The following is a 25,602-nucleotide window of genomic DNA, read 5'->3' as shown; positions in this document are numbered from 1 at the left end:
AAACACTAAAAATGTGTCTCCTTCAACAATACCTCCCAACAAATAAAAAGCTTTCCCTCCCGCCACCAACAGTACTGTGCTACTGTATAAAATGCCAAGCCCATTCTGGCACACTCCTGCTGTAAAGCGCTCCACTGCTCTTGAGATAAGTATGCACAATAAGCAATCAAATAAAAAAAAAGAGTAGGGACAGCGCTGGTGTTTTTAGGATGGTGTTGTGTAGGGAGGCCAGGGGAGAGAGATGGAGATGGCTGAGGGGGTGTTGGGCAGAGGTGGATACAGTGCAGTGTTTGTTGCATGGTGTGGAGGAGGGGAAATGTGGGACAGAAAGGGGATAGCAGCATTGTCTGGGAAGGGGGTTAGGGACAGCATCAGTGATCTTTTGGATGGCACAGGGAAGAGGGGCCATGGGAGACAGTGGCTCTCGAGGAAGTGCTGGGAAGGGGACATATTCTTCCCACACCCCAAAATGCTTTAGAATAAGGCAAAGGCCATTATCAGTAATGTAAAAGACCAGAGGGGAGGGGAGTGCCATTATCAACATCCACACGATCACATTACTGTGCATTCTGTAGGTATAGTATGCATGCAGGAATAGCAGCCATTTTAGATTTTATTAGCAGTCATATTGTAGCACACAGCTTAAAACGCAGTGCAGCAGACAGCACCCCACCCCTAAGCCAGTGAACATGAGCACAGTAAGAGGTTGTATTCCAAGCACTGATGAGAAAACCCAGAGCTACACAGATCCATAAAACCCTTAATTGTCCCAAAATGTGCCAACCGTCAAGCTCTGGGAAGAATGTGCACTGTAAGGCCACGGAAGGAGGGATGGGTGCCTGTGAACAGCGCGATCCCATGAGGAGGGCACAGGCCTCCAACCCCTACCAGGCCCAATCCTAAATTATAGCACACAAATGTCCTGGCTTTAGGACCCCTGAATTCCAGTGTACCAGATTACCTCCAGACCACTGCCCATAAAACTGCTGGACCCCCGATTGATCGGAAAGATCAGAAAGCAGGGCCTTCCTGCCTTCATTCCTAGGTCACGTTATTTGTGCTGCGAGGTGCAGGGTGGGATGAAATTATAACCCAGAACGAGGGTGGCAGACCTTGGAGAAATGCTGGCCTGTCTGGGAGTGAGTGAAGTCTGTGTGAGTTAGTATGACCTCTGCTTACCCCCATACCCCTGTCTGCACATATTAGGTGTAGTGTTACAAAGACATAGGGCCTCATTACAACTCAGGCGGTAAGGGTTTTACGGCGGCGTAAACAGCGCCGACCCTTACCGCCTGAGTACGAGGTCCCTTAGCACCATGGCAGACTTAACACCTGCTTTTAGCAGGTGTTAAAATCCATGGCGCTAAGGGACCATGGAGTTAATTACGCCACCGTAATTTACGGTGGCGTAATTAACGCCTTCCCCACTCCCATTATGCCCTATGGGGCAAAATGGGAATGGGGAAGGGTAAATGGGAAAATGGGGATTTACCGCCCCGCCAAGGTTGGAATGGGGCGGTAAATCCGCCAACCACCATGGCGTAAACATAGTTTACGCCATGGTGGTAAAGTCACGGCCCAGGCGGTAACTTACCGCCTGGGTCGTAATGAGGCCCATAGATGTGTTTCTTAGTTGTCAAATAATTACTATGTGTTCGCCTGTTGACCGATGACGACTGCAGAATCACCCAAGTAGACAAAGATGGATGGACAGGGCTGAGACCAATGGGCTGGTATCTCCTATGGAGCAGGTTACCTATGGGTAGGGCCCCACAAACTGGCAGTGCAAGTTTTTACTGTATGTAATGACGATGTGTACTGTTATAATGTACTGCACATGCCGAGATTGCTAGAATGTTCTACTGCAGCAGAGTTCTTTGTTGCCACTTTTCCCCCTTTATATCGAAATAAAACGTCTTATCCTTGCAAGCGGTGTATTGGGCCTTTTCCCTAGTGGGTTGTATTTTTTCTGGTGTGAGCGTCTGAGGGGCTTTCCTACAGAGGGAATGGCTGGCCAACATCAGAGGAGTGGCACTTACCATCTGAAGCAGCAATATGTTACAAATTCACTGCCAGAGTGCCCATTGATCTGCGCCGACCCCCATGCCATACCTTGAACAGTGACATGCTTCTGTCCCACCCTAGGCAATCACTGAGCATAGTACTTTCACATTCCCCGGCCGGGGCTCTACTGTTCTTCATGCCAAAGAAGGAGGGAACTTTAAGGCCATGTGTGGATTACTGTCACAACCCTCGCCCAAAGCCCCCTCTGGCAAACCCATTGGCCAGGTGGAGTCAGGACTCGGGCCTCTAGAGCCTGGCATCCTCTTCCAAAACCCTCTTGGGGCCACTCCTGGCGCCTATGGCGCTAGGTTCATACACCATGAAAAACATGTGCTTAGGAACTACTTAATGTGTTGTCATCCAACATGGAAGCATCCACATAGATTGGTTCCAAGGAACCAAGCTATGCGGTCTAGTGTTTTGGGTGTGGTAGCCTAGGGACTACTTTTTTTCCTGGACTATTTTGTTGGGGCTATTTAAACCACACCCGAGCAAGACAACACACTTCACGTTACTTTGCAGCTTGCAACGTGACGCTCACTGTGTCCAGCTATTCCCTCGAACCTCGGAGAAGCAGAACCTGCAAGAAGACAAAAGGAACATCATTAGCAGCAACATCTTACCTGCAGTCTTCATCTTTAGCCACTCGCAGCTACTGAGAACAGCTTCCTCGAATCTGCACGCCTCCCGGACAGAACGACCTGAAAGAGGAAGATAGAGGCAACATTAAAGAAAGCAGTAGAGACATTTGCAAATTACGAACTGCTCAAAAGGCTTACCTGGCTGGTCGCCTCTCGGCTGGCACCACTCCGGACATTCCACTCGCGCTGAAGAACACTGCGACCTACAAAGAAGGAAAACACAGGTTAGCAAAGGCAAGACTTTGCAGCGCTGTGCATAGCGCTTACTTACCGCATCATACCGCTCTTAATGCGCCATCATTTACCAGCAGGGCTCAACCAAGCCAGTTTGCCGTGCTGAAGCTCTGCATACCTAAGGGAGAAAAAAAGAGACATTTTAAACAAAGAAAGGCATGCAGGATAGCAACAAAACTAAAGAACAGCAATAAGACCTACCTGAACAATATCAAACGGGCCGGCGTCAGTGAAGTAACTGGAATGCACTCGCCCATGAAAGACAACGCGTCCCTGTAAAGAAGGCAGGACGGAGAGCACGCCTAATTCTACCACAAGGTGAGGAGAGGGCGCCAGAGGGACTGAAATCATACGGGGTTGGAAGGAGGATACCTACCCCAGCGGTCATTCTTGAACACAGTCCTCCTGTATTTTCAGGCAGAACCTTCCCCGCAGACCACATCAGGGCAAAGCTGAGAAGCATACCATCGAGTAACCCGGCTGGGTGGCATTCCTGTGGATACCAGGTGAGCGTAACAATTACTGAGATTTGAATGAAATTACCATACAGATCGTTATCCCTTGCCCCTGATCCATGACATACTGGAGTCCCTCAATGACCCAAATGTTTTCACCAAGTTGGACATCTGTGGGGCCTACCACCTAATCCGAATAGGACCAGGAGACGAGTGGAAAACCGCCTTCAAGACCTACCAGGGGCATTTCGAGTATCGAGTTATGCCATTCGGCTTCTGTAATGCCCCTCTGGTTTTCTAGTGGTTTATGGATAACATCCACTCAGATTGAATCAGTCTCAGCATGTGGGTCTACTTGGATGATAATCTGATGTTCTCCTCTTCCCTTGAAGAAAATTGCTTCCATGTCTCATAGGTTCTTTGTCGCCTGCAGGAAAACCATCTGCATGCGAAGATCAAAACGTGTGCTTTACACCGGAGCCATATGAGCTTTTTTGGACATGTTGTACTAGATTCCGGAATTCAGATGGACCCCACAGAGGTGCAGGCCATCATGGACTGGCAAAGTCCTTCAGAGAGGAAAGCAGTCAAATACTTTCTGGAGTTCGCTAGCTACTACTGGGATTTCATAGCCGATTTTACCTTATTGTCCCTGCCCATTACCCAAGTCTTGCGCGCCAATCAGCCCTTTCAGTGGACGAGTTCGGAGGAGACTGCTTTCCAGTCCCTCAAGAAAGGCTTTGTCGTCTCCTGTCCTGCACCATCCAGATGACATTTCACTGTTTATCATTGAAGCCGGTGCTTCTGACAGCGCCATCAGTGCTGTGTTGTTACAAGCCAATCCCTGTATCTTACTTGAACATCCCGTTGCATACTTCTCACACAAGCTCACTCCCAGCAAAATCAATTATGCTGTCATTGAAAAGGAGCTGTTGGTCATCAAAGGGGCGTTTAAACAATGGTGATATTACATTCAAGGAGCCCACATTCTATGTACTGTACGGACAGACCATCGCAATCTATTGTGTCTTCAGAAACGGCAGTGTCCGAACAGCCGTCAAGCCCATTGGGCTTTCTTCTTGATCTATATTCCAGGGACCGCCAAAAAGAAAGCAGATGCCATCTCACATTTGTTAGGCATTGAAAAATCAGCGGCTTATTTTCTGATCATCTACTCCCGGCAAAACATTTCATGGGAACTTTGCAGCCTTACCTGGAACACATCCATCAGGCAACCACATTCGACCCATTGGCTCCACGTCTTCTCCGACATTCCAAAATCAGTGTGCACAACAGACTGCTGTTTTGTTGCCATCCGTTTTACGTGCCATCTACTGAGAAATGCAAGGCAATCCTGCGTGGCCTACATGTTTCATCTGTGGCCGAGCACAAGGACATAAAGCCACTTATTAGCTGGTCTCCCGTCATTTTTGGTGGTCCGGTTTACAGGAACAAGTAACCACTTGCATATCGTCTTGCTTGACATGTGCCCAGGCCTTAGCCTCAAGACAAAGACCTGTAGGATTGCTGCAAACCATCAAACAACCGCGCTATCCCTGGCACACATTATAGTCGCAAAACAAAAGAGGTGATGGCTGGAAGGTTTAGAATGAATCTTAACCTCTGGCATTGCTCTGGGCAACCCTCCAGACCATCATTCTTCGCCTGCCAAGCCATTACAGAAGGGGAAAAACCATATGCAAATCAGGCTTGGGCCCACCCCCAAAGGGGTAGTCCAGCCCGAACTGCTAGGTCACATCCCTTCTGCACGAGACCACAAGCATCCCCAGACATGTTTCAGCCTTGTTGGGCGTCATCAGTGAGGAGTAGCTTGGTTCTCTAGGCCCAGCAGGCACGGGACCCACGTCTGGGCATACCCGTCCCACTCGGGGTGACAATAGCAAAACAAAAGAGGTGATGGCTGGAAGGTTTAGAATGAATCTTAACCTCTGGCATTGCTCTGGGCAACCCTCCAGACCATCATTCTTCGCCTGCCAAGCCATTACAGAAGGGGAAAAACCATATGCAAATCAGGCTTGGGCCCACCCCCAAAGGGGTAGTCCAGCCCGAACTGCTAGGTCACATCCCTTCTGCACGAGACCACAAGCATCCCCAGACATGTTTCAGCCTTGTTGGGCGTCATCAGTGAGGAGTAGCTTGGTTCTCTAGGCCCAGCAGGCACGGGACCCACGTCTGGGCATACCCGTCCCACTCGGGGTGACAATAGCAAAACAAAAGAGGTGATGGCTGGAAGGTTTAGAATGAATCTTAACCTCTGGCATTGCTCTGGGCAACCCTCCAGACCATCATTCTTCGCCTGCCAAGCCATTACAGAAGGGGAAAAACCATATGCAAATCAGGCTTGGGCCCACCCCCAAAGGGGTAGTCCAGCCCGAACTGCTAGGTCACATCCCTTCTGCACGAGACCACAGGCATCCCCAGACATGTTTCAGCCTTGTTGGGCGTCATCAGTGAGGAGTAGCTTGGTTCTCTAGGCCCAGCAGGCACGGGACCCACGTCTGGGCATACCCGTCCCACTCGGGGTGACAATAGCAAAACAAAAGAGGTGATGGCTGGAAGGTTTAGAATGAATCTTAACCTCTGGCATTGCTCTGGGCAACCCTCCAGACCATCATTCTTCGCCTGCCAAGCCATTACAGAAGGGGAAAAACCATATGCAAATCAGGCTTGGGCCCACCCCCAAAGGGGTAGTCCAGCCCGAACTGCTAGGTCACATCCCTTCTGCACGAGACCACAAGCATCCCCAGACATGTTTCAGCCTTGTTGGGCGTCATCAGTGAGGAGTAGCTTGGTTCTCTAGGCCCAGCAGGCACGGGACCCACGTCTGGGCATACCCGTCCCACTCGGGGTGACAATAGCAAAACAAAAGAGGTGATGGCTGGAAGGTTTAGAATGAATCTTAACCTCTGGCATTGCTCTGGGCAACCCTCCAGACCATCATTCTTCGCCTGCCAAGCCATTACAGAAGGGGAAAAACCATATGCAAATCAGGCTTGGGCCCACCCCCAAAGGGGTAGTCCAGCCCGAACTGCTAGGTCACATCCCTTCTGCACGAGACCACAAGCATCCCCAGACATGTTTCAGCCTTGTTGGGCGTCATCAGTGAGGAGTAGCTTGGTTCTCTAGGCCCAGCAGGCACGGGACCCACGTCTGGGCATACCCGTCCCACTCGGGGTGACAATAGCAAAACAAAAGAGGTGATGGCTGGAAGGTTTAGAATGAATCTTAACCTCTGGCATTGCTCTGGGCAACCCTCCAGACCATCATTCTTCGCCTGCCAAGCCATTACAGAAGGGGAAAAACCATATGCAAATCAGGCTTGGGCCCACCCCCAAAGGGGTAGTCCAGCCCGAACTGCTAGGTCACATCCCTTCTGCACGAGACCACAAGCATCCCCAGACATGTTTCAGCCTTGTTGGGCGTCATCAGTGAGGAGTAGCTTGGTTCTCTAGGCCCAGCAGGCACGGGACCCACGTCTGGGCATACCCGTCCCACTCGGGGTGACAATAGCAAAACAAAAGAGGTGATGGCTGGAAGGTTTAGAATGAATCTTAACCTCTGGCATTGCTCTGGGCAACCCTCCAGACCATCATTCTTCGCCTGCCAAGCCATTACAGAAGGGGAAAAACCATATGCAAATCAGGCTTGGGCCCACCCCCAAAGGGGTAGTCCAGCCCGAACTGCTAGGTCACATCCCTTCTGCACGAGACCACAAGCATCCCCAGACATGTTTCAGCCTTGTTGGGCGTCATCAGTGAGGAGTAGCTTGGTTCTCTAGGCCCAGCAGGCACGGGACCCACGTCTGGGCATACCCGTCCCACTCGGGGTGACAATAGCAAAACAAAAGAGGTGATGGCTGGAAGGTTTAGAATGAATCTTAACCTCTGGCATTGCTCTGGGCAACCCTCCAGACCATCATTCTTCGCCTGCCAAGCCATTACAGAAGGGGAAAAACCATATGCAAATCAGGCTTGGGCCCACCCCCAAAGGGGTAGTCCAGCCCGAACTGCTAGGTCACATCCCTTCTGCACGAGACCACAAGCATCCCCAGACATGTTTCAGCCTTGTTGGGCGTCATCAGTGAGGAGTAGCTTGGTTCTCTAGGCCCAGCAGGCACGGGACCCACGTCTGGGCATACCCGTCCCACTCGGGGTGACAATAGCAAAACAAAAGAGGTGATGGCTGGAAGGTTTAGAATGCATATGGTTTTTCCCTTCTGTAATGGCTTGGCAGGCGAAGAACGGTGGTCTGGAGGGTTGCCCAGAGCATTGCCAGTGGTTAAGATTAATTCCAAACCTTCCAGCCATCACCTCTTTGTTTTTGCTATGTCACCCCGAGTGGGACGGGTATGCCCAGACGTGGGTCCCGTGCCTGCTGGGCCTAGAGACCCAAGCTACTCCTCACTGATGAGCCCCAACAAGGGCGAAACATGTTTGGGGATGCTTGTGGTCTCGTGCAGAAGGGATGTGGCCTAGCAGTTCGGGCTGGACTGCCCCTTTTGGGGTGGGACCAAGCCTGATTTGCATATGGTTTTTCCCTTCTGTAATGGCTTGGCAGGCGAAGAACGGTGGTCTGGAGGGTTGCCCAGAGCATTGCCAGTGGTTAAGATTAATTCTAAACCTTCCAGCCATCACCTCTTTGTTTTTGCTTTGCTTTGACACATTATAGTCGACCTATCCCGGTCCAATGGATTACATGTATCATGGTGGTCATCGACTGCTTTTCCAAATTGGCCCATTTCATTCCCCTCCAGGCCCCACCCACTGCATCTCAAATGGCAATTGCGTTTTTCCACCAGGTATACCGTCTTCCTGGACTACCAGAGAAAGGGATATCTGATTACAGGTCTCAGTTCACCTCCCATTTTAGGTCTTAACTCTGTGCTCACATTAAACTTCAATGTGGCCTTAGCTCGGGATACCACCTTCAGACCAATGGGAAGCCTAAGAGAACCAATCAAACCCTGGAACAGTACGTATGCTGTTACATCAATGCCACCCAAGACAACTGGTGCCTTTATCTGGATACGGCTGAACTCGCGTACAATAACTACTGGCACTCCGCCATCAAGCAGACACCCTTATACACCACATATGGATGCCACCCTAAAGTATTTCCTATTCAGTCCATTTGCAGCAGTTCCATCCCATTGGCAGATGATCTGGTCAGACAAGTACAGAGCCTCCACAAGACCACATCTGACAGTTACAGGCATATTTGTAAAGACACGTTCACCCCCAAAGGGGCATCTTGGTCCTAATAACAGATGTTTGTTGTTACCCAACTTAATGGTACTCATTTTATCGACCTCGGAAGGATGAAGGGCTGAGTGGATCTGCCGGGAATCAAACCTGTGACCATGAGGTCAAACACACAGGCCCCTGTAGTGGATGCATTAGTCTACTGAGCCACAGACGCACAATTCTAAAGTAGGACACCAAACAATGGCAGAAACACGAAGCAGACAAACGTTGATCTGTGGAACCGAATTACAAAACCAGGGATCTTGTTTGGCTTTCATCGAAGAACTTGCCTTTACGCAACCTGCCTACTAAATTGGCAACCAGGTTCCTTGGCCTGTTTCCCATCCTATGGCGGGTCTCAGCGGTGACTTACCGCATCCGTCTGCCACCGGCCTGGCGAGTGCATCCTATTTGCTGAAGCCATATTTGGCAGACTCGTATGGCAGACGGCTGACCCGTCCAGCCCCGGTCAAAATTGATGAACATCCTGAATTCCAGGGGCGTGCCATTTGCGATTTCAAGTATCATTGGGGCCACTTGTACTACCTGATCGATTGGGTGGGAAACTCTGCTGCAGATCGTACCTGGAAACCAGCTACCCAAGTCCATGCCCCATGTCGTAGGTGCTCCTGAGCTTTCACAAAGGCTTGAGTGATGGTGGTGTGTAGAGTCTCGACTACAGGCATTTCCAGGGTTGTAGGGATGTCGAGTTCTGAAGTGCACGGATGTCGTCCATAGATCGTGAAGAATGGCGTTTGCCCTGTGCTGCTATGTAGAGAATTATTATACGCGTACTCGGCGATCCATAGAAGTTCCTTCCAGTCCCCTTCACCCTGGTGCAGCATGCAGCGTATGTATTGTTCGAGAGTTTGATTTGTCCTCTCTGTTTGGCCATCGGTCTGGGGGTGATGGCTAGTGGACAGCCGGATGTCTATCTCGGCCAAAGAGCAGCATTTCCTCCAGAAGCTAGACACGAATTGGGACCCCCGATCTGATATTAGGACTGACGGGAATCTGTGTAGACATACTATGTGTTCCAGGAAGACTTTGGCGAGGCCAGAAGCAGTCGGAAGACCCTTCAAGGGGAAGAAATGGGCGATCTTATAAATAAGTCCACAATCACCAGGATGGTATTGAAGCCCTGACATGGAGGGAGGTCGGTGATGAAATCGAGTGACAACGTGTGCCATGTGGCTGGGGGAATGTCCAACGGTGGGAGGAGCCCGGCAGGGCTCTGCTTGCTAGACTTGTTTTGGACACAGACACCACATGAAGACACAAACTCGGTTACATCCTTGTGCCAAGTTGGCCACCAGCAGTTCCGTTGTATCTTTGCTAAGGTTTTGGCGATTCCTGGATGGCCCTCCATGAGGGAGTCATGGTGCTCAGAGATGACCCGTCCTTGTAGTTCCGTCAAGGGAACGAATAGCCGATTTCGGTAGTACAGCAGTTGATTCTTGACACTATAGTGCTCTCCCCTAGAGGCCCACTCTTGGAGCTGCTCCTGGGTGAAGACCTGTTGAATTTCGTATAATAGTTCACTCTGGGTCATGGTGGTAGTGATACCTAGTACTCTATTCTCCAGTATGATGGCCACCGGGTCCGGTGGCTTGTGTGCCATGACATCTGTACCCATGCGGGAAAGAGCGTCAGCCTTGCCGTTTTTAGCCCCAGGTCGGTACGTGATCACAAAGTCATATTCTGCGAACAAAACGGCCCAGCGTAGCTGCCGAGATGATTGAGCCTTCACTCCTTTCAGGTACTGGAGGCTCCTGTGGTCAGTTATTACAGTGATGGTGTGCCTGGCCCCCAGCAGATAGTGTCGCCAGGCTTTAAAGGCTGCCTTAATGTCCAATAACTCCTTATCGCTGGTGTGAACTTCCGAGACCAAAAGGCCACCGGGTGCAATTGGCCTGTGAAAGGGTCTTTTTGGGACAAAACCGCTCCCATGGCCAGGCTGGATGCATCTGTTTCCACAATGTAGGGAAGCTCTGGATGCGGATGTCGCAAAATGGGGGCGGAGGTGAACCAGGTCTTGAGTTCTTGAAAAGCTTTTTCCGCTTCTTCGGTCCAGTTGAAGGTCTTGTTGCATTTTCTGAGCAATGAAGTAATTGGGTGAACAATTTGGGAGAAGCCCAGGATGAAGCGGCGGTAGAAATTCGCTAACCCCAACATGCTTTGGACTACCTTAATCAAAGTGGGGGCAGGCCAATTGAGGTCTGCGTCCACCTTGTGAGCGTCCATTCGTATGCCTTGGGGAGAAAGAACAAAACCCAGGAATTCCACCTCAGTAACATGGAACAAGCATTTCTTGAGTTTCGCGTACAGATGGTGTTCGCAAAGCTTAGCCAGGACCGCCCGCACATGCTTAATGTGTTCTTGTTCAGACGTAGAGTATACCAGAATGTCGTCGATACAAGAGCACAAACGTCGATAAGTTCTCGGAGGACATTGTTCATAAAGTACTGGAACGCAGCAGGGGCGTTGCATAGGCCGAACAGCATTACTTGATACTCAGACAGGCCGTATTTGGTATGGAAGGCCGTCTTCCACTCGTCCCGTTCTTTGATGCGCACCAGGTGGTACGCCCTCTCAGGTCCAGTTTGGTGTAGATTTTGGCCTCCTTGACCTGGTCCAATAACTCCGGAATCAAGGGTAGTGGATAGCGGTTTTTGATGGTCACCTGGTTTACGATAGTCTATGCACGTTCTTAAGTCGCCCGAAGAATAACGGCGCTGCGGCCGATGACTTGGACGGACGGATGAACCCATTGGCCAGGTACTGCTTCAGGTACGCCTTCAGGTGCTGATTCTTGGGCTCAGTGAGTGTGTAGATACGTCCACATGGAATCTGGGCTCCAGGCAGCAGGTCGATATGACAGTCGTAAGGTATGTGGGGAGGCAACGTGTTTGCCTGCTCCTTCTGGAAAACGTCTTGGAAATCTTGGTAGTTGACTGGCACGGTTGCTACCCCTCCGAGGGCATGGGCGAATCCCTCCCACACCGGGGAACTTGCGAGCTTTGTTTTCCACCCTTTCGGGCAACAAGTATGCGTACAGCTGTGGGCAAAAACCAGTTTGCGCGTTCGCCAGTTGATTCAAGGGTTATGGGCACCCAGCCATGGCATTCCCAGGATCAGCCGGAACTGGGGAGCTTTGATCAGGTCAAACACTATAGTTTTGCGATGCCCATCTTCACACAGGAGGGTAAGTTCAGTGGTGCACTCTGACACAGGACCCGGAGCGATTTCGGTACCATCAACTGTGGTTACGGTTTCTGCGGTTGGCTTGCAGCACAGGACTAGGCCCATCTTTGCTGCAAGGTCTCGATCGATATAGTTCCCCACCGCTCCGCTGTCAAGGTAGGCTTCCAACAAATACATATTCGACAACGGTTGGTGTGGAATTAGAATCACCGGTAGCGCAAAATGGGAGGTCTGAAGCTGGATTTCGTCGCACGACAATTGGACCCCTTCAATTGCCAGGCTCGGTCGTTTCCCGATTCCTCTTCAGGGTTTTCCTTGTCCATGGCACCGATGGTTCGTCTGGGGGGCTTGACCGGACATTCCTTTAAGAAATGGCCCGCTTTCCCACAATACATGCAAATTGCATATCCCTCCTTTTGTCCCGTTCAGCTTTGGTTAACGGGGGCCTGACCCCTCCTATCTGCATGGGTTCACTGGTTCCGTCGGAGCCCCACGGAGCGTGATCCTTGGGGCATACGAATTGGGGCGCTAGTCCGATTTTTCCCGGTCACTCTTCCTATCTTGTAGTCGACGATCCAACTGGACTACCAAACCAATGAACTCGGCACAATCCTGGGGTGGGTCCACCACTTGGGCTAAAACGTCCTTTAACTCCCCACGAAGACCCCGGTGGAATAACGTAGTCCGTTTATCCTCAGGCCAATCTGCCTCAACCACCAGTCGATTGAACGTCGCTATGTAGATTAGCAGATCCTGGTTCCCTTGACGAAGAGACACGAGTTTGTTATCTAGGGCCTGCCCATGGTGGCGTCGAGCAAAAAGTTTTTCCAGCTCTCCCGAAGAAATCCATCAAAGTCTTGAAGCAGAGGGTCATTCCAGCTAATGAATGGGACTGACCAGTCAGCTGCACTCCCGCTAAGGTAGGATAACACAAAAGCCACACGTGCCTGATCCGTAGGGAAGGCCTGCGGCCTGCACAGAAAGTGGAGACGACATTGGTTCATGAAGGTGGCGTATCGCCGGGGATCTCCCGCAAACCGTTCCAGAGGAGCCAGTGGCACAGCCCCTGGGAGGTTAATCTGAACCGGATTGCTTGCGGTAGCCGGGGTGGACTGGCCAACTCCAGGCAACGGGGCTTGTCCTGCTTGTGACTGAAGAAGTTGCCTCCTGAGATTCTCCGTCCTCTCCTTGGCAACAATCAACTCCCTTCGTAACGCAATGGTTTCCTGCCGCGAAGAATGAACCTCCGCACGCAACTGCCCCAACAGCTCGGCTAACTGATCTGTTTCCGAAGTTTCCATGGTAGACGCCCAGGTGGATAATTTAGTTAGGGCTTTGCGTTCTGTAACACTCCCCTTGTTGGTCCATGGGGGCGCCTCTCGAATAGCTGGAATGCTCTCGGGAACCCTTCGCCTGTCCTGGGACCTGGATAATCGAGGGACGACTCTGGAAGACAGGAGGGGGAGATAAGCTTTGGTCCTTTCCTTGCAACCCACCTCCCGGGATCCCCTCGCAGTTCCCCAGGGAATATCTCTCACCTGGTTCTCTATAAAGGTGCGCTCTCCGTCCTGCCGCGCCTGGCAGGGGCGTGTCGAAAGGTGGCACTGTTCTGCCGAGTTTCTTCAATGGTGAGAGCAGGAGTTCAGACCGGCTGCAACTCCTTCTTTCAGGTAAGTCTTTCTTGCGAAAGCAATGTCTTTCAGGTGCAAGCAAGTCCTTAGTTGAATTTGCAATATTGTCTTTTTCGCTTCTTGTTGCAGGTGGCAAGTGCTGCGGTGGAAGTCGAAGTCCGGTTAGGACAGGTAAGAAGAATGCCAAGCCGCGCTGGGAGCGTCCTAGCAAGTGGCTAACCTGTGATTTTGGTTTTGTTCTGTAGGTGGCGAGGACCTGGAGGAGGATGTTTCCCAAGAGTCCAACGAGATGAAGATGTCTTGCAGATGTTGGCCTTCCGGGCGACCAGTGGAGCTGGTAAGGATGGCGATGAATCTTGCCTCGGATGATATTGAACCCGATGAGTGCTTCTAAGCAGGTAAGGATGGCGATGGCGATGGCTCTGCCTTGGAAGAGTTTGAAACCGATGGATGCTGCAGAGCAGGTAAGGATGGCGATGGTTCTTGCCTTGGATAAGTTCAGAGCCGATGGAAGCTGCAGAGCAGGTAAGGATGGCGATGGTTCTTGCCTTGGAAGAGTTCGACACCGATGGATGCTGCAGAGCAGGTAAGGGCAGGGTCAGATGAGCGTCACGCTGCTAGGCAGAATAACGCGAAGTGCGTGCCCTTGATCGGGTGTGGTTTAAATAGCAAGGCAGTAACACCTGGGCCCCACCCTAAAGGCTAGACCGCAGAATACAGTTCTCCAGTATTCCGCATGGGGGCGGCCATGCTTGTCCTTAGTTCATAAAAACCCTGTCCCAGAAAGTGTCTGCTATGCCAACAGCGCCAGCACTGGCTCCAAGGCATCCGAGGGGATCCGAATAAGGTCCTTAGGGCCCCGTGAGCCCTTGGTGGGGATAAGGTTGTGACAAAACCTTAAAATAACTGGAGGAATTCGGGGTGATCTCTGGCTTAAAAATAAACAGGAAAAAATCAGAGATCCTGTTCCTAGCAGGTGATAAGGGGACACTCGAAATAGTGGCGGGCTCATTAGGTCTTAAAACAGCAGAGGAGGGTATCAAGTACCTAGGGATGACACTCACATTTGAGGTGGACAGGATGGATAAGAGCAATTGCCCACAACTTTTGGCCAGAGTGAAGAAGGAGCGAGATAGATGGTGCCCGCTAAGGGTCTCATGGTGGGGCAGAATTCAATCAGTAAAAATGAACATACTCCACCGGGTGCTCTACTATTTGCACGCCCTTCCAATAACAGTCCCAAACTCCTTCTTTAAAGCACTCTCAAAGGCCATCTCGTCATACGCGTGGAACAGGAAACCCCCTAGGGTTGCCAGAGCCATCCTCACAGCACCAACCATGGCAGGGGGAATGTCACTCCCACATTTCAGGAAATACTATCAAGCAGCACAACTCTGGGTTCTAAAGGAGTGGCTGGGGGATGACCAATGAACAACTTGGGTAACACAAGAAAGGGCGGTCGCCAGGACCCCCCTGGAGGACCTACTGTGGAAACATAAACAACATAGACCCACGAATCTTAGCATCAGCGAGGTCATGAAAACCTCCCTAGACGCCTGGGACGACCAAACCAAGAGGGGTATCATGACCACCCCACTGGCCCCCTTCAAACCCATATGCCGAAATCCACAGTTTCCACCGGTACAAGAATCTGGAAGCTTTGAAAAATGGGAAGCCGCAGGGTGCAGGAAAATTGGGGAAATGATCCAGGACAATGAAATAAGAACATTTGCGGAATGTAAAAAAATGTGGAACCTAACAGAGGCGGATAGGTATAAATATGAGCAAATCAAACATTGGCTTACCACACCAGAGGTATTTCAGGCTGCCACAAGGGACCTAACATCATTCGAAAAATTCCTAATAACCAACCCGGGCAACAAAAAACTGGTGTCAACACTTTATCACTTTATCAGTACACAAGAAGAAGAAATCAAATGGACATACATGAAGAGATGGGAAGGCACGCTGGGGTAAGAGATAACCAGACAGCAATGGGAGGAATTATGGGCAGGTATCCCAAAACTCACCGGGGCAGTACAAACCAGAGAAATGTGGCTTAAAATAATCACTCAATGGCACTACACTGCCAGAGAGGCTCAAATCAATGTATCCGGAAATGTCGGATCGTTGCTGGAGGGGGTGCCTGGAACCAGGCACGTGGAGGCATATCTGGTGGGACTGTCAGGGGGTAAAGAGCTTCTGGAGAGAAGTGCAAATGGAAATGACAAAAATATTCCCAGAGGCTGATAAAATGGGTGAGCGGGTGTGGCTGTGCGGATTCAAACACTCACTGGCCAAGAGACTTCACAAAGCACAATGGAGAGGTTTCATGGGCCTAGTCGTTGTGGCATTGGCAACGATTGCCCAAAACTGGAAAAAACAAGACCCGCCACTGGTATTCACCTGGCTGCAAAAGGTGTGGTCACAAATGACCATGGAAAAGATTATGCACCACCTCCAGGACCAAAAGAACTCCTTCACGAAGAAATGGGGGACAGTGTTAGAATATTTGAAGTCGGACTACATGGAGCAATGGTGCCCACACAACATCAAAGTACATGGAGCAATGGTGCCCACACAACATCAAAGTACATGGAGCAATGGTGCCCACACAACATCAAAGTATCAGACATATACAGCATATACATTTTCCTGATGCAAAACTGAATGGGACCCTAATCTTCTGGGGAGGGTGGTGAGGGTGGGGAGGGGGGGTTATGCGGGATTAATGTTTTGATGGTTTTGTATATTGAAAACAATAAAAATATGGTTTAAAAAAAAGTGTTCTTACATGGCCATACTGAACTACATTGATGCAGCTAGTCTGAACGTTTTTAAAACCTATCAAGATTGACTGCACAAAATGTAGGTCCATGAAGCCACATAGGAACCCTCATGTTGGCTTCCCCATGATGCCAGTAGAAAAAAGCACCATGCAACAGTAAGGAAACCTGTCCAGACCATTTGCACCAATGTAGCCCAGAATGGCTATGTAAGAACACTCCTCATCCTGTCTTTGTCATTAATGCCAGTATCAAATGCCATTCCACAGTAAGAAAACATGTTCTTGTTGGATGCATAAATGCATACATCCATTTTCCCATCCATCCCCTTTCTTCCAATTAATTTCCTCTTGTATTATTGCTTCACTCTTTTTGCCCTTCCTACATTTGCCCTGTATTCTTGCTTGTTTCTCATTTTCATTCTCTTTTCCTCTTTGTCTTTGTGTAAATGCATGCGATTTAATGTAACCACAACAGGCACTGTAAAGTGTCTTTGAAGCTGAAGTGCTAATTTCTAGGGCTGCTTATATTTATTGATGTATTATTTGGTAACTAGCTGAACCCTCATATTATATGATGATCTAGCCCTCCTCTTGTTTCCTCTCTGCGCTCTCACTCCTTCTCTTTGTCTCTCGGTCTCTGTTTCTCTCTGACTCACTTCATATCTCTGTTCCCTCTCTTCCCTCCCTCTGGGGTGAGAGCGGCGTTGACAGTAGTCCCTTTGCTAGAGCAATTCATCCTTTCAGGGCATCAGTAAACCAGAGAAAAACAGAGATATATTGAAAGAGGTGAGCAAGGGGGGTGCAGTGTTTCTTTATAGTTAAAACTGAAATGGGAGCAACAGCGGCATTCCCCTAAATAGGGACCGGCCGGGTATTTGGAGACTTACATTGCCATCCGTTGTGTCTATGGAAATGCAGACATCACAATGAGGGTGGATTGTCCATACAAGGTAGGAAAGGGGATACGTAAAGGCACTGCATGGTGTATGGGGGTTAAACAAGTGACCTATTCTATTGTACTAAGATTGGAAAAACGGTCTCTTTTTTAATCATTTTACAATGTTCAATTCTTATCTTACTTAGCAAATCACATTATCAAAACTCAGACTAATAATCAAAATTATTTTCTGATAGGAGATTATCATTCTAAGAGTGACAGTCTGGCACATCCCTGTTATACTTGTTTGAAATAACTCTATTGATGAGGATTCCTGGCTTCTCTGCGTGACATCAAAGAGAATGACAACAGGTGTTTATATTTGCCAAACATTCCTGTAATAAAAGGGTTGTATGCTTGGATCACCAAGCACATAATTCACACTGGTGTTGGTGCTCGTTTAATTTCTCACAACACTTCCCCCAACAGTAACGTTTTTTTAACCATGACCCATAGGAGTGATTTAATGACAGAGGAGGGAGAATCCATGTTCATCTTTAGGAGTAGCTTGGAGGAATTTTATGGTATTGTTAACACATATTCCTACCCATTCACACAAGCAGTCACACACCCATACAGCTTCCCTTCACACACACATCCTGAACACTGCATCCTCATTCACACGTGCACTCAGAGACCCCACCTGCATGCACCCATACACACATACAAATATGCCTTTTTTTTTACTTACCCGTTTCAAGACCAGCTCGATTCTGCTCCTCAGTTCAGGCCTCTTTCTGCCACGCCTCAAGCAGACAGCCACCGGGAAGCAGACAGAGCTTCCTGGTATCTGACGTGTTCAGTGGAGCTGTTGGGCCTCCATCTTTCTGCCCCAATGGAACCTAAATGTGCGGGGAGGCGCAGGAGCGGCCCTTATGCACATTTGGAGCAGTCATTTTCAAGCCTGCACCCCCATCAGGGTATGCACGGCTGGGGAAGCAAAACGCCCAGGCCGTGCATGGCCCATTGGACATGCACGCCGGGGAAATTAAATGCAAAGGTAACCACCCTTCCCTGCTTTTGGTGGCTCCTGCATAATGGATGGTGGGTCGGCGCCCCATCACCTGTTATGAACGAGCCGCCCCTGCTATAGCTCAATGAGCACTCCCTTCAGCCCATACCATTGAACATAATATTGGTTGCAATACTCCGATTTCTGAACCGTCTATGAAAACACAGTCCTGCTTTTTAACAATTGTATAAATCAAAGTGCTAAAACGTACTCCACACACTCGTTCACCTTCACAGAGCACTTTAAATGTGGCAGCACTCGCTGTTTCTGGTCAAATGACAAATGGATCAATCCAGTTGTGATGACGTTTCAATAAGAAGATGCTTCCCAGCAAGAGTTTGTTTGAGATGATCCTTCAAGCGAATGGTCCTGGAGGAGATTACAGGACCACATTACAGTGTGAGGACTGCAGTAGGGAGCACAGTGCTTACCTGCAACACGAGGATCCATCTGCTTGCGTCTTTTGGTCCAACCTTTGAAAAGAAAGAGACATCTATTGAGACAGGAACACGGCAATTAAACATCTTTTGAAAACTAAAAACAAATATTCTTGTCTGCACAACCATCTTCGTTACTGTCTTTTAAAAATAATCCATGTGGCTCAATTGGTATTCTAGTAGCATTACCGTAGAGGCCGGGCCAATGTGTAACATTAAAACACGTGCTTTAAAACTGTAGGACATGGGGGTTGCTCTATTTAGGTGGATCTCTTTAACATTAAAGGGCAACTACGCATTGGCAAAGTCATGCCAGCAGATTCCAGAGCTTAACAGCCAACAGTAAGCACAGAAACTGTGAAGCCACAGTATGTTGGTCTTTGCTGAGAAGGAACAAGACATTTTTGCAAGATGTCTGTTCAGTTCTTCAAGTGGGCTACTCCCAGTTTGTGGCACTTCCTTCAATGGCAACAACCGCAACAATAAGGGGTCAACTCCTAAAAATTTAAGTGGGGGACTCATCAACAAACGCAATGGGATGTGACGTCACCAGAAATGAGCATATCAAGTTGAAATATGCACATTTCATTAAATTGGCTTTGCATAACCACCCAAACTGCACAGGACGAATGGCATTTGCATTCCATGAAATCAACACACACACAAAACCAAGAGAGGATATTTTCTTCTAAAAATGTTTTTGAAAACGTTAAAAAGTGTGCATGTTTTAATATCCAAGATCCATTACTAATGCTTTCCCTGGGATTTGCGGTACCGAAATGGGACATTTCACCTTTAGTTGTTTGTTATTTTTCATCAGGTTATACAGTGCAGTGGTGAAGTGTCAGGCCTGAAAACCTGACCACTGCATTTCGATCCCTGAGGTTGGCGTTAATACATAAATTCAAAGAGGACATTCAATGTTTCTCATTTTAGCTGGTGGGGACTGAGTCCACCCTGTGAAAAAAGTGGGTGGACTCCGTCCCCCCACGTGTACCCTCAACCTGAGCCCTGGCAACAAGCTTCTTGCCGCATGGCCCATATTACAAAATGGGCAATATCACACCACTGGGTTGTAACTATGCTCCTGCCTGGTAATATCCTACCTGCAGGTAGTAATCGCAGTTCCCATAGTGTTCACCAACCATAACAATGCTCTCGTCAGATGTAAGCATTATGCAATCCGCACCTCTCTTCTGGTGTGTGAACCTCAATTCGTAAGGGGTTGTGTGTGACCAATGAAATATTGCTCCCCTTTGACCAGCAAAGATGTCTGACAGTTTGGCATGCCAGTATGACCTGACAAAAGGGACATATCATTCAGAATCGGGTCAGCCTTTTGCTAGTCATAATCTGGACAGCGTTTAGTTGGGAAGCATTGACTTCTCCAGGTACCTGTGTGGAGGTACCTGGAGAACCAGTCCACCACAGACGCGAGGGCTCCCATGAACCTCACCCCCTCCATCTGAATCTTCACTTTCCTACTGGAGTGCTCATGTGCCTGTGGGCTGAAGTGCAGTGACTGAATTCTAAATGGGCCAAAGTGTTCACTTGGCCTCTTACCCACTGAAGAGGGATCCTTTTCTGACGGGGATGGGAGAAGACATTGCCTGGATGGATAGACGAGTCTCCTGTCCCAGCAGGCAGTGTCATTCAATGAGCGGCCACGTTTTTACCCTCTCTATAATTGCTCTGCCTCGCCTTTAAACATGTCCAGTTGCTCTCAATTTACCCTCAATTTGGTCTAAAGCCATGTTGGCATTTTAAGAGTGATGGAGGTACTGTCAATATTGAGCCCTCAAAATGTGAAAAAGTGATACATGGCGATGACATCAGACAATGTGTTCCTGGGTTTTCTATTAAAGTAAAAAGCTAGTATTTGTGTTACTCAGCATTTGGTTTCAGAAGGTTCCCTAAAATATTTGATTTAAAAACCCGTAGGAAAGGATTGTGTAGCTATGTGCCTCGTGGGAAAAGATAATAATTGATACATTTACAGTGCACATTCTGTGAACAGAACCATGTCAAGGCACCACCACCGGGTAGTTTTATTACCCACCTCAATGCCGGTCAACCTGTTGAGGATAGAGGTGAAAGAGGACACACTGGGATTCCCAATTGTGATCTTCAGTATAAAGCATATCTCTCCAGTGCATTCACTAACAGGCATTGTGGCTGGTATATTTGCATGGGCAACTTCTTTTCTGCAGTCCAATAGATCCTCCCTTTTTAGGGGCGCATCAACCTTTGCCGTTGTCTGATAAAAGACCAGGTCGAAATGTGCTTTATCTGTTCTCGGTAATTCCCCTCTGAGATAGTAAGAGCTTCTTGAAAGAAGCCTTGGTTTACGTGACCCCACATGATTTCACTTGGTTTTCATCCACACAGTGCACATCTCTACATATGACCGATCCACTGACGCACGGGTAGACCATTCATCAACACTGCCCTCACCTTCGCAGATGCTGGCTTTCAGCTTCTCCGTTATGTCTCCCATGGAGCTGAAGTCTTCGGCGTAGAAGAGATGTCGGTCTTCAGGCACCGATGCAATCTCTCGCAGCTCTTCCTCGATGGCCTTCCCAACGCCAATGGCGTAGATGATTATGCCTGCTTAAGGAATCACAACATTTGAAGGATGTCTGTTTCACAACAATTTACTCATTATTGAATTCTTGGTACACTTTTGGGGCATAACAATTACACAGTCCTTAAACTTCAGTAAACCAGCTGGCTGGTGCCCTTCTGCTTGGTAGACTGGCGAAGAGGCGACTTTTGCTCTTTACTGTCCTACGTGAATTAGAGATGGAAAGTTCTGAACTTCGTGGATGAGGGCGGGCTCTACTGCAGGCATTAATCAGAGACCAATGCTGGGTGAATGCACCAGTTCGTATTTGTATTGTATGAGGGTTTCACTGACCCCAGGCCTAGCTGGAGAGCAGTGGAGCACTGTGCAAGCTTAGAATCTGGTGAGGTACAGTGTACCAGGTCGAGCAGTGATGGGTGTAGGTAGCTCTGGTCGGAGAATATTGCAAGAACGATCTATGATCATGAACAGAGTCCAGGCGAGGATAAGTAGGGGTGTGGAGAATATTGGACAATGGTGGTTGCTTCATCAAAGCCTGAGGTGACTGCCTTGTATTCATCAGATACATTGGATGAATGCATTAATGGATGTGCCTGATTTCATAGGGCTTCAGACGTTCTGTTGACCAATGAAGAGGAATTCACATCAATAAAGTAACCCGCCCAGACAGAGCACAATAACCCCTTTCTGTACCACTGTGGTAATAGTCCATAGGTGGGAAACAGTCCCTGTGGACAGTGACTTGCATTTTGACTGGGTTGCCCCAAGTGGGGCACTGACCAATGCAGGGGTGGCATGAAGTATGAGCACACACACACACACACACACGCGCGCACATGCACGCGCACAAACACACATACTCTCTCTCTCTCTCCCCACGTGCCACCCCAGGACACTCCCTGGACACGCCTATGCATGTGGAGGGCTTTGATGTATGTACCCACCCTCAGCAAAGGGAGAGAGTGAGCATCAGGGGAAGCAGGAACCCCTGGCTAGGAAACATTTTGTTGCTAAGAGTCCCCTGTGTTATGGATTTCATTCGCTGGATGAGGAGTGAGAGATGTTTGTTTTATACCATATTATGGGGGACGTTTACAGTTGTCTTTAGTGTTTAGGTGGCCCCACTGCTTTGGCCTTCATGACGCTCTTAAAGAGATGGATGGTTTTTATTAAGATTGGCAAAGGGCCCGATGTTTACTTACCTTCTTATGTGTTCAGGAGAGACATAGGTCCCTTTACACATCACTTGTTAGTGCTGTCCAGAATAGAGGCTAACACTAAGCAGGGTTCAGCCTTGGGATGGTCAGGTACCCTAGGATGGAACCTTTGAGCGAGAATCCTGGCTCTGCTTCCAGACATATGAGGTCTCATTTGCAGGTTTCTGCTGATAGAGGTCAGAAGGATCGTGGTCCGGGTAACCCCTTATCTGGCCCCAATACGTTTCAGTAAGTGAGAGGCACATGAACGTGGCATTGCCCTGGAATGCCTGAACTCTTAAATAGCCTTTTGCTTGAACGAATGGATGGTGTCGGGATAACGGAGGTCGAAACTGAAAGCCTCTAAAATTCTGCAAAATAGCTATTGATATAGAGCTGTAATTCTGGGTTACCCCACAATGTGTAGATTCTTCACTGGCTTACAAGCCTGTTATAAAGGAATTATGTTTTGTTTGGCCTGGTTCACATTTCCCGGCACCTTTACATGTTGTACTTTTTTCCCTTCTTTTTTCCCTTCACCCTTCAGAATTAAATGTCCAAAATCATGGTCATATGGGGAGGGAGGTGGATGTTCACTTGTGTATATGACATGCCAGGCCATGTCCCTGTGGGGGGTTGGAGGGAAGGGATGTGCCCATGAAACGGACTTGGCGTCCAAATCAGGTGCCTCTCTGGAAACCCTCTGTGTAAATGGAGACTGCAATCAATAACTCTATGTGTAGAACCAGGCACATGGTACATGGTACAACCAATCAGCTGGATCAAAATATCTCCTCTTGTGTTTAGCGTCATGTGTCTGTGAAGAGTCTGAGCTCGAATTACTCTGGTAGGGTTCATGTACCTGAAGGGTGAGTGTTTAACGTCATTGTGTGGATGTTATGCACCTAGACAGAAGTGCACAAGGGACATGACATCTACCTCTGCAGCCCCTGCATTTCAAGGGGCCCCATTATCCATAGCGCCTCAACTGGATGTCTTTGGGTGGTGGACATCCCAGAAACTGCTCCCCACATTGTTGCCCTCGTTCTTTAGTTTTATGTCAAAGCAGTAACTTCTATTAGAACATGGATTCCATCATTGCCCTTCTCTCTGCCAACCAGAATGCTTGGAATTCAGTCTATAACCCCTCGTATAGACCTTATTCCAAATATTCTGGGGTTCATTTTGATTAAAGTCCCAAACTTTGTGGAGGGAACCTCGTTTGCACTTCCATGGATAACGGGTCCCTCCGACCTATTTTTAACATGTCGATCACATCTCAATAGGTCTGCGATTATATAGGCAAATTCGTTCATGGACAATATTTGAGTGGGACTCATTCTCAAATCAAGGTCAATCATTCGCAAAAAAACGGTATTCCACGAATATGGGTTACTATGCTGAAGCTATTTGAATAATTACATTTCTGGTTCTCCCAGGGAGCCTTGTCTTTCAACATGTTTTAAAACATTAGGACTTAATGTTGTCTTGGCAAAACACATGTTGAACATGTTAAATGGCCCCTTACTCTAGAGTCATTGCCCAGTAGTTGGAAAGTAGCAGTAGTCAAACCTCTTCTGAAAATAGCTCTGTCATACCCCGCTGATCCTTCAAACTTGCACCCAACTTCCAACCTGCCCTCTTTTGCGCCCCTAGATCTGTCGGCCGCTTTTGATACCGTATCCCACAAACTGCTGACATTGGCTGTGGTGGTCCTGCTCTTGAATGCCATTCCACTTTCATGATTAGATGACAATAGAGGGTTATGGCTCCACCTTTCTTTTAAAAAACCTGGGATTAAGAGTGTTGGGTCCCTCGGGGCCCTGCACACCCACCTTTATTCAAGAGCTATATTAGTACTTTACTTAAACCAGTTAGATATTTTGGTATCACAGCATATTACTATGCCGATGGCACACCACTGATCCTTTACCGTAAAACAAAACAAACTTTCCTGTTGCCCCACCATTCAGGGAATGCCTTCTTGCTATCCCCAATTGGATGCAAAAACATAGGGTCTCATCACGAATCTAGCGGTACCCCGGCGGGAGACTGCCAGCGCAAATAGCGTTACTGCTACTCGGTCCGCCGCTATTAGGGCCGGATCACGAGTAGCAGGTTAACGGTAAGTTCTCATTCCCAATTGGGTCCATTGGACCAAATGGGGGTTTCATGGAGCTATTAGTGCCGGTGCAATTAGTGCCCCCCTAATCGAGCCCAAAACTGGCGGAAAGCAGGATTTTTATCTTTTGAGGCAGACGTTGACCTTCCTGAGCCTAAATGATCAAATCCAGGTAATGACTGCCCTAATCTGGTCCATTCGAGACTATTCTAACAGCTCATACTTAGGCACCTGAAGACACTGATGATACTTCAGCCACTTCAGGATACTGCAGAATGGCTTCTAATGAAACTTTCAAAGTTGGATTGTGTAGCACTAGCTTTGTTCTGCCGTGCACTAGTTACGTTTGGAGGGCCAAGTCAAGTTGAATTCTGCACAGAGCTTGGTATGGAACTAGCCTCAGTTTCATTCAAGCAAATTTCTCAAAATACACCCCTCACAGATTTTTAAGATCATTCTCCTTGCCTCTTCTAGCTGTGAGAAAAACCTAAATGCACCAATTTGGGGACTGTGCTTTTTTTGGTGTTCGCACTGTGAAACTTTCTACATTTAGGCTGAGAAGTACCGAAAACCATTTCAGTCTTAGAAAATTGCTAAAGACCTACCGGTTTCGACAAAATACTCGCTCTCTGAGAATATGAACTCATGTCAATATGCAGTTGGATATGTCTGTCTATCAATAGGAAGCCATCTCAGAGCTGTCAACTGCTACACCACATGGACTGAAGGCGACCTGACACTGATCTTTAGCGGTCAGCTGGCCTGACCCCAGTGTATCTGAAGAGGCGCAGAGGAGTCCACTTACTTAGAATAGGGGCAACCCCGTGAACCCGATAGTGCCAGATCGGAACCAGCACCCCCATAACACCACAGAGTAGAAGGCAACCCCTCAACAAGTCGGTCCCTTGGAACAAAGGCAAAGAACATCAGTTATAAACAGGGGCAAATTCCCTAAACACATGCACTGGGAGAAGCTTGTTCAGAATATGAGGAGGTCAGGAATGGGGTAGCACGGCAGATCCTACACCCCATA

General features: G+C 48.6%; 1 protein-coding gene across 2 annotated transcripts in view; it reads right to left on the bottom strand.

Annotated features, from left to right (window-relative positions):
• Positions 1 to 25,602, bottom strand: part of MATN2 (matrilin 2) — a 606,908-nt gene that overhangs the window by 42,570 nt on the left and 538,736 nt on the right. Inside the window, exons 14-15 of one of the 2 annotated variants that reach the window (XM_069621407.1) lie at positions 21,122 to 21,277; positions 18,662 to 18,703 (exon numbers count right to left, since the gene is read on the bottom strand). In XM_069621407.1, coding sequence (XP_069477508.1) covers positions 18,662 to 18,703; positions 21,122 to 21,277 — 198 coding nt within the window. The remainder of the gene's footprint in view (positions 1 to 18,661; positions 18,704 to 21,121; positions 21,278 to 25,602) is intronic. The other variant, XM_069621408.1, reaches the window with a different exon arrangement.

Source organism: Ambystoma mexicanum, chromosome 5q (assembly GCF_040938575.1).
Source record: "Ambystoma mexicanum isolate Mex_15411 chromosome 5q, UKY_AmexF1_1, whole genome shotgun sequence".
NCBI lineage: Eukaryota > Metazoa > Chordata > Amphibia > Caudata > Ambystomatidae > Ambystoma > Ambystoma mexicanum.
The sequence above is the reverse complement of the archived record's forward strand: the minus strand, read 5'-3'. Positions and strand labels throughout refer to the sequence as shown.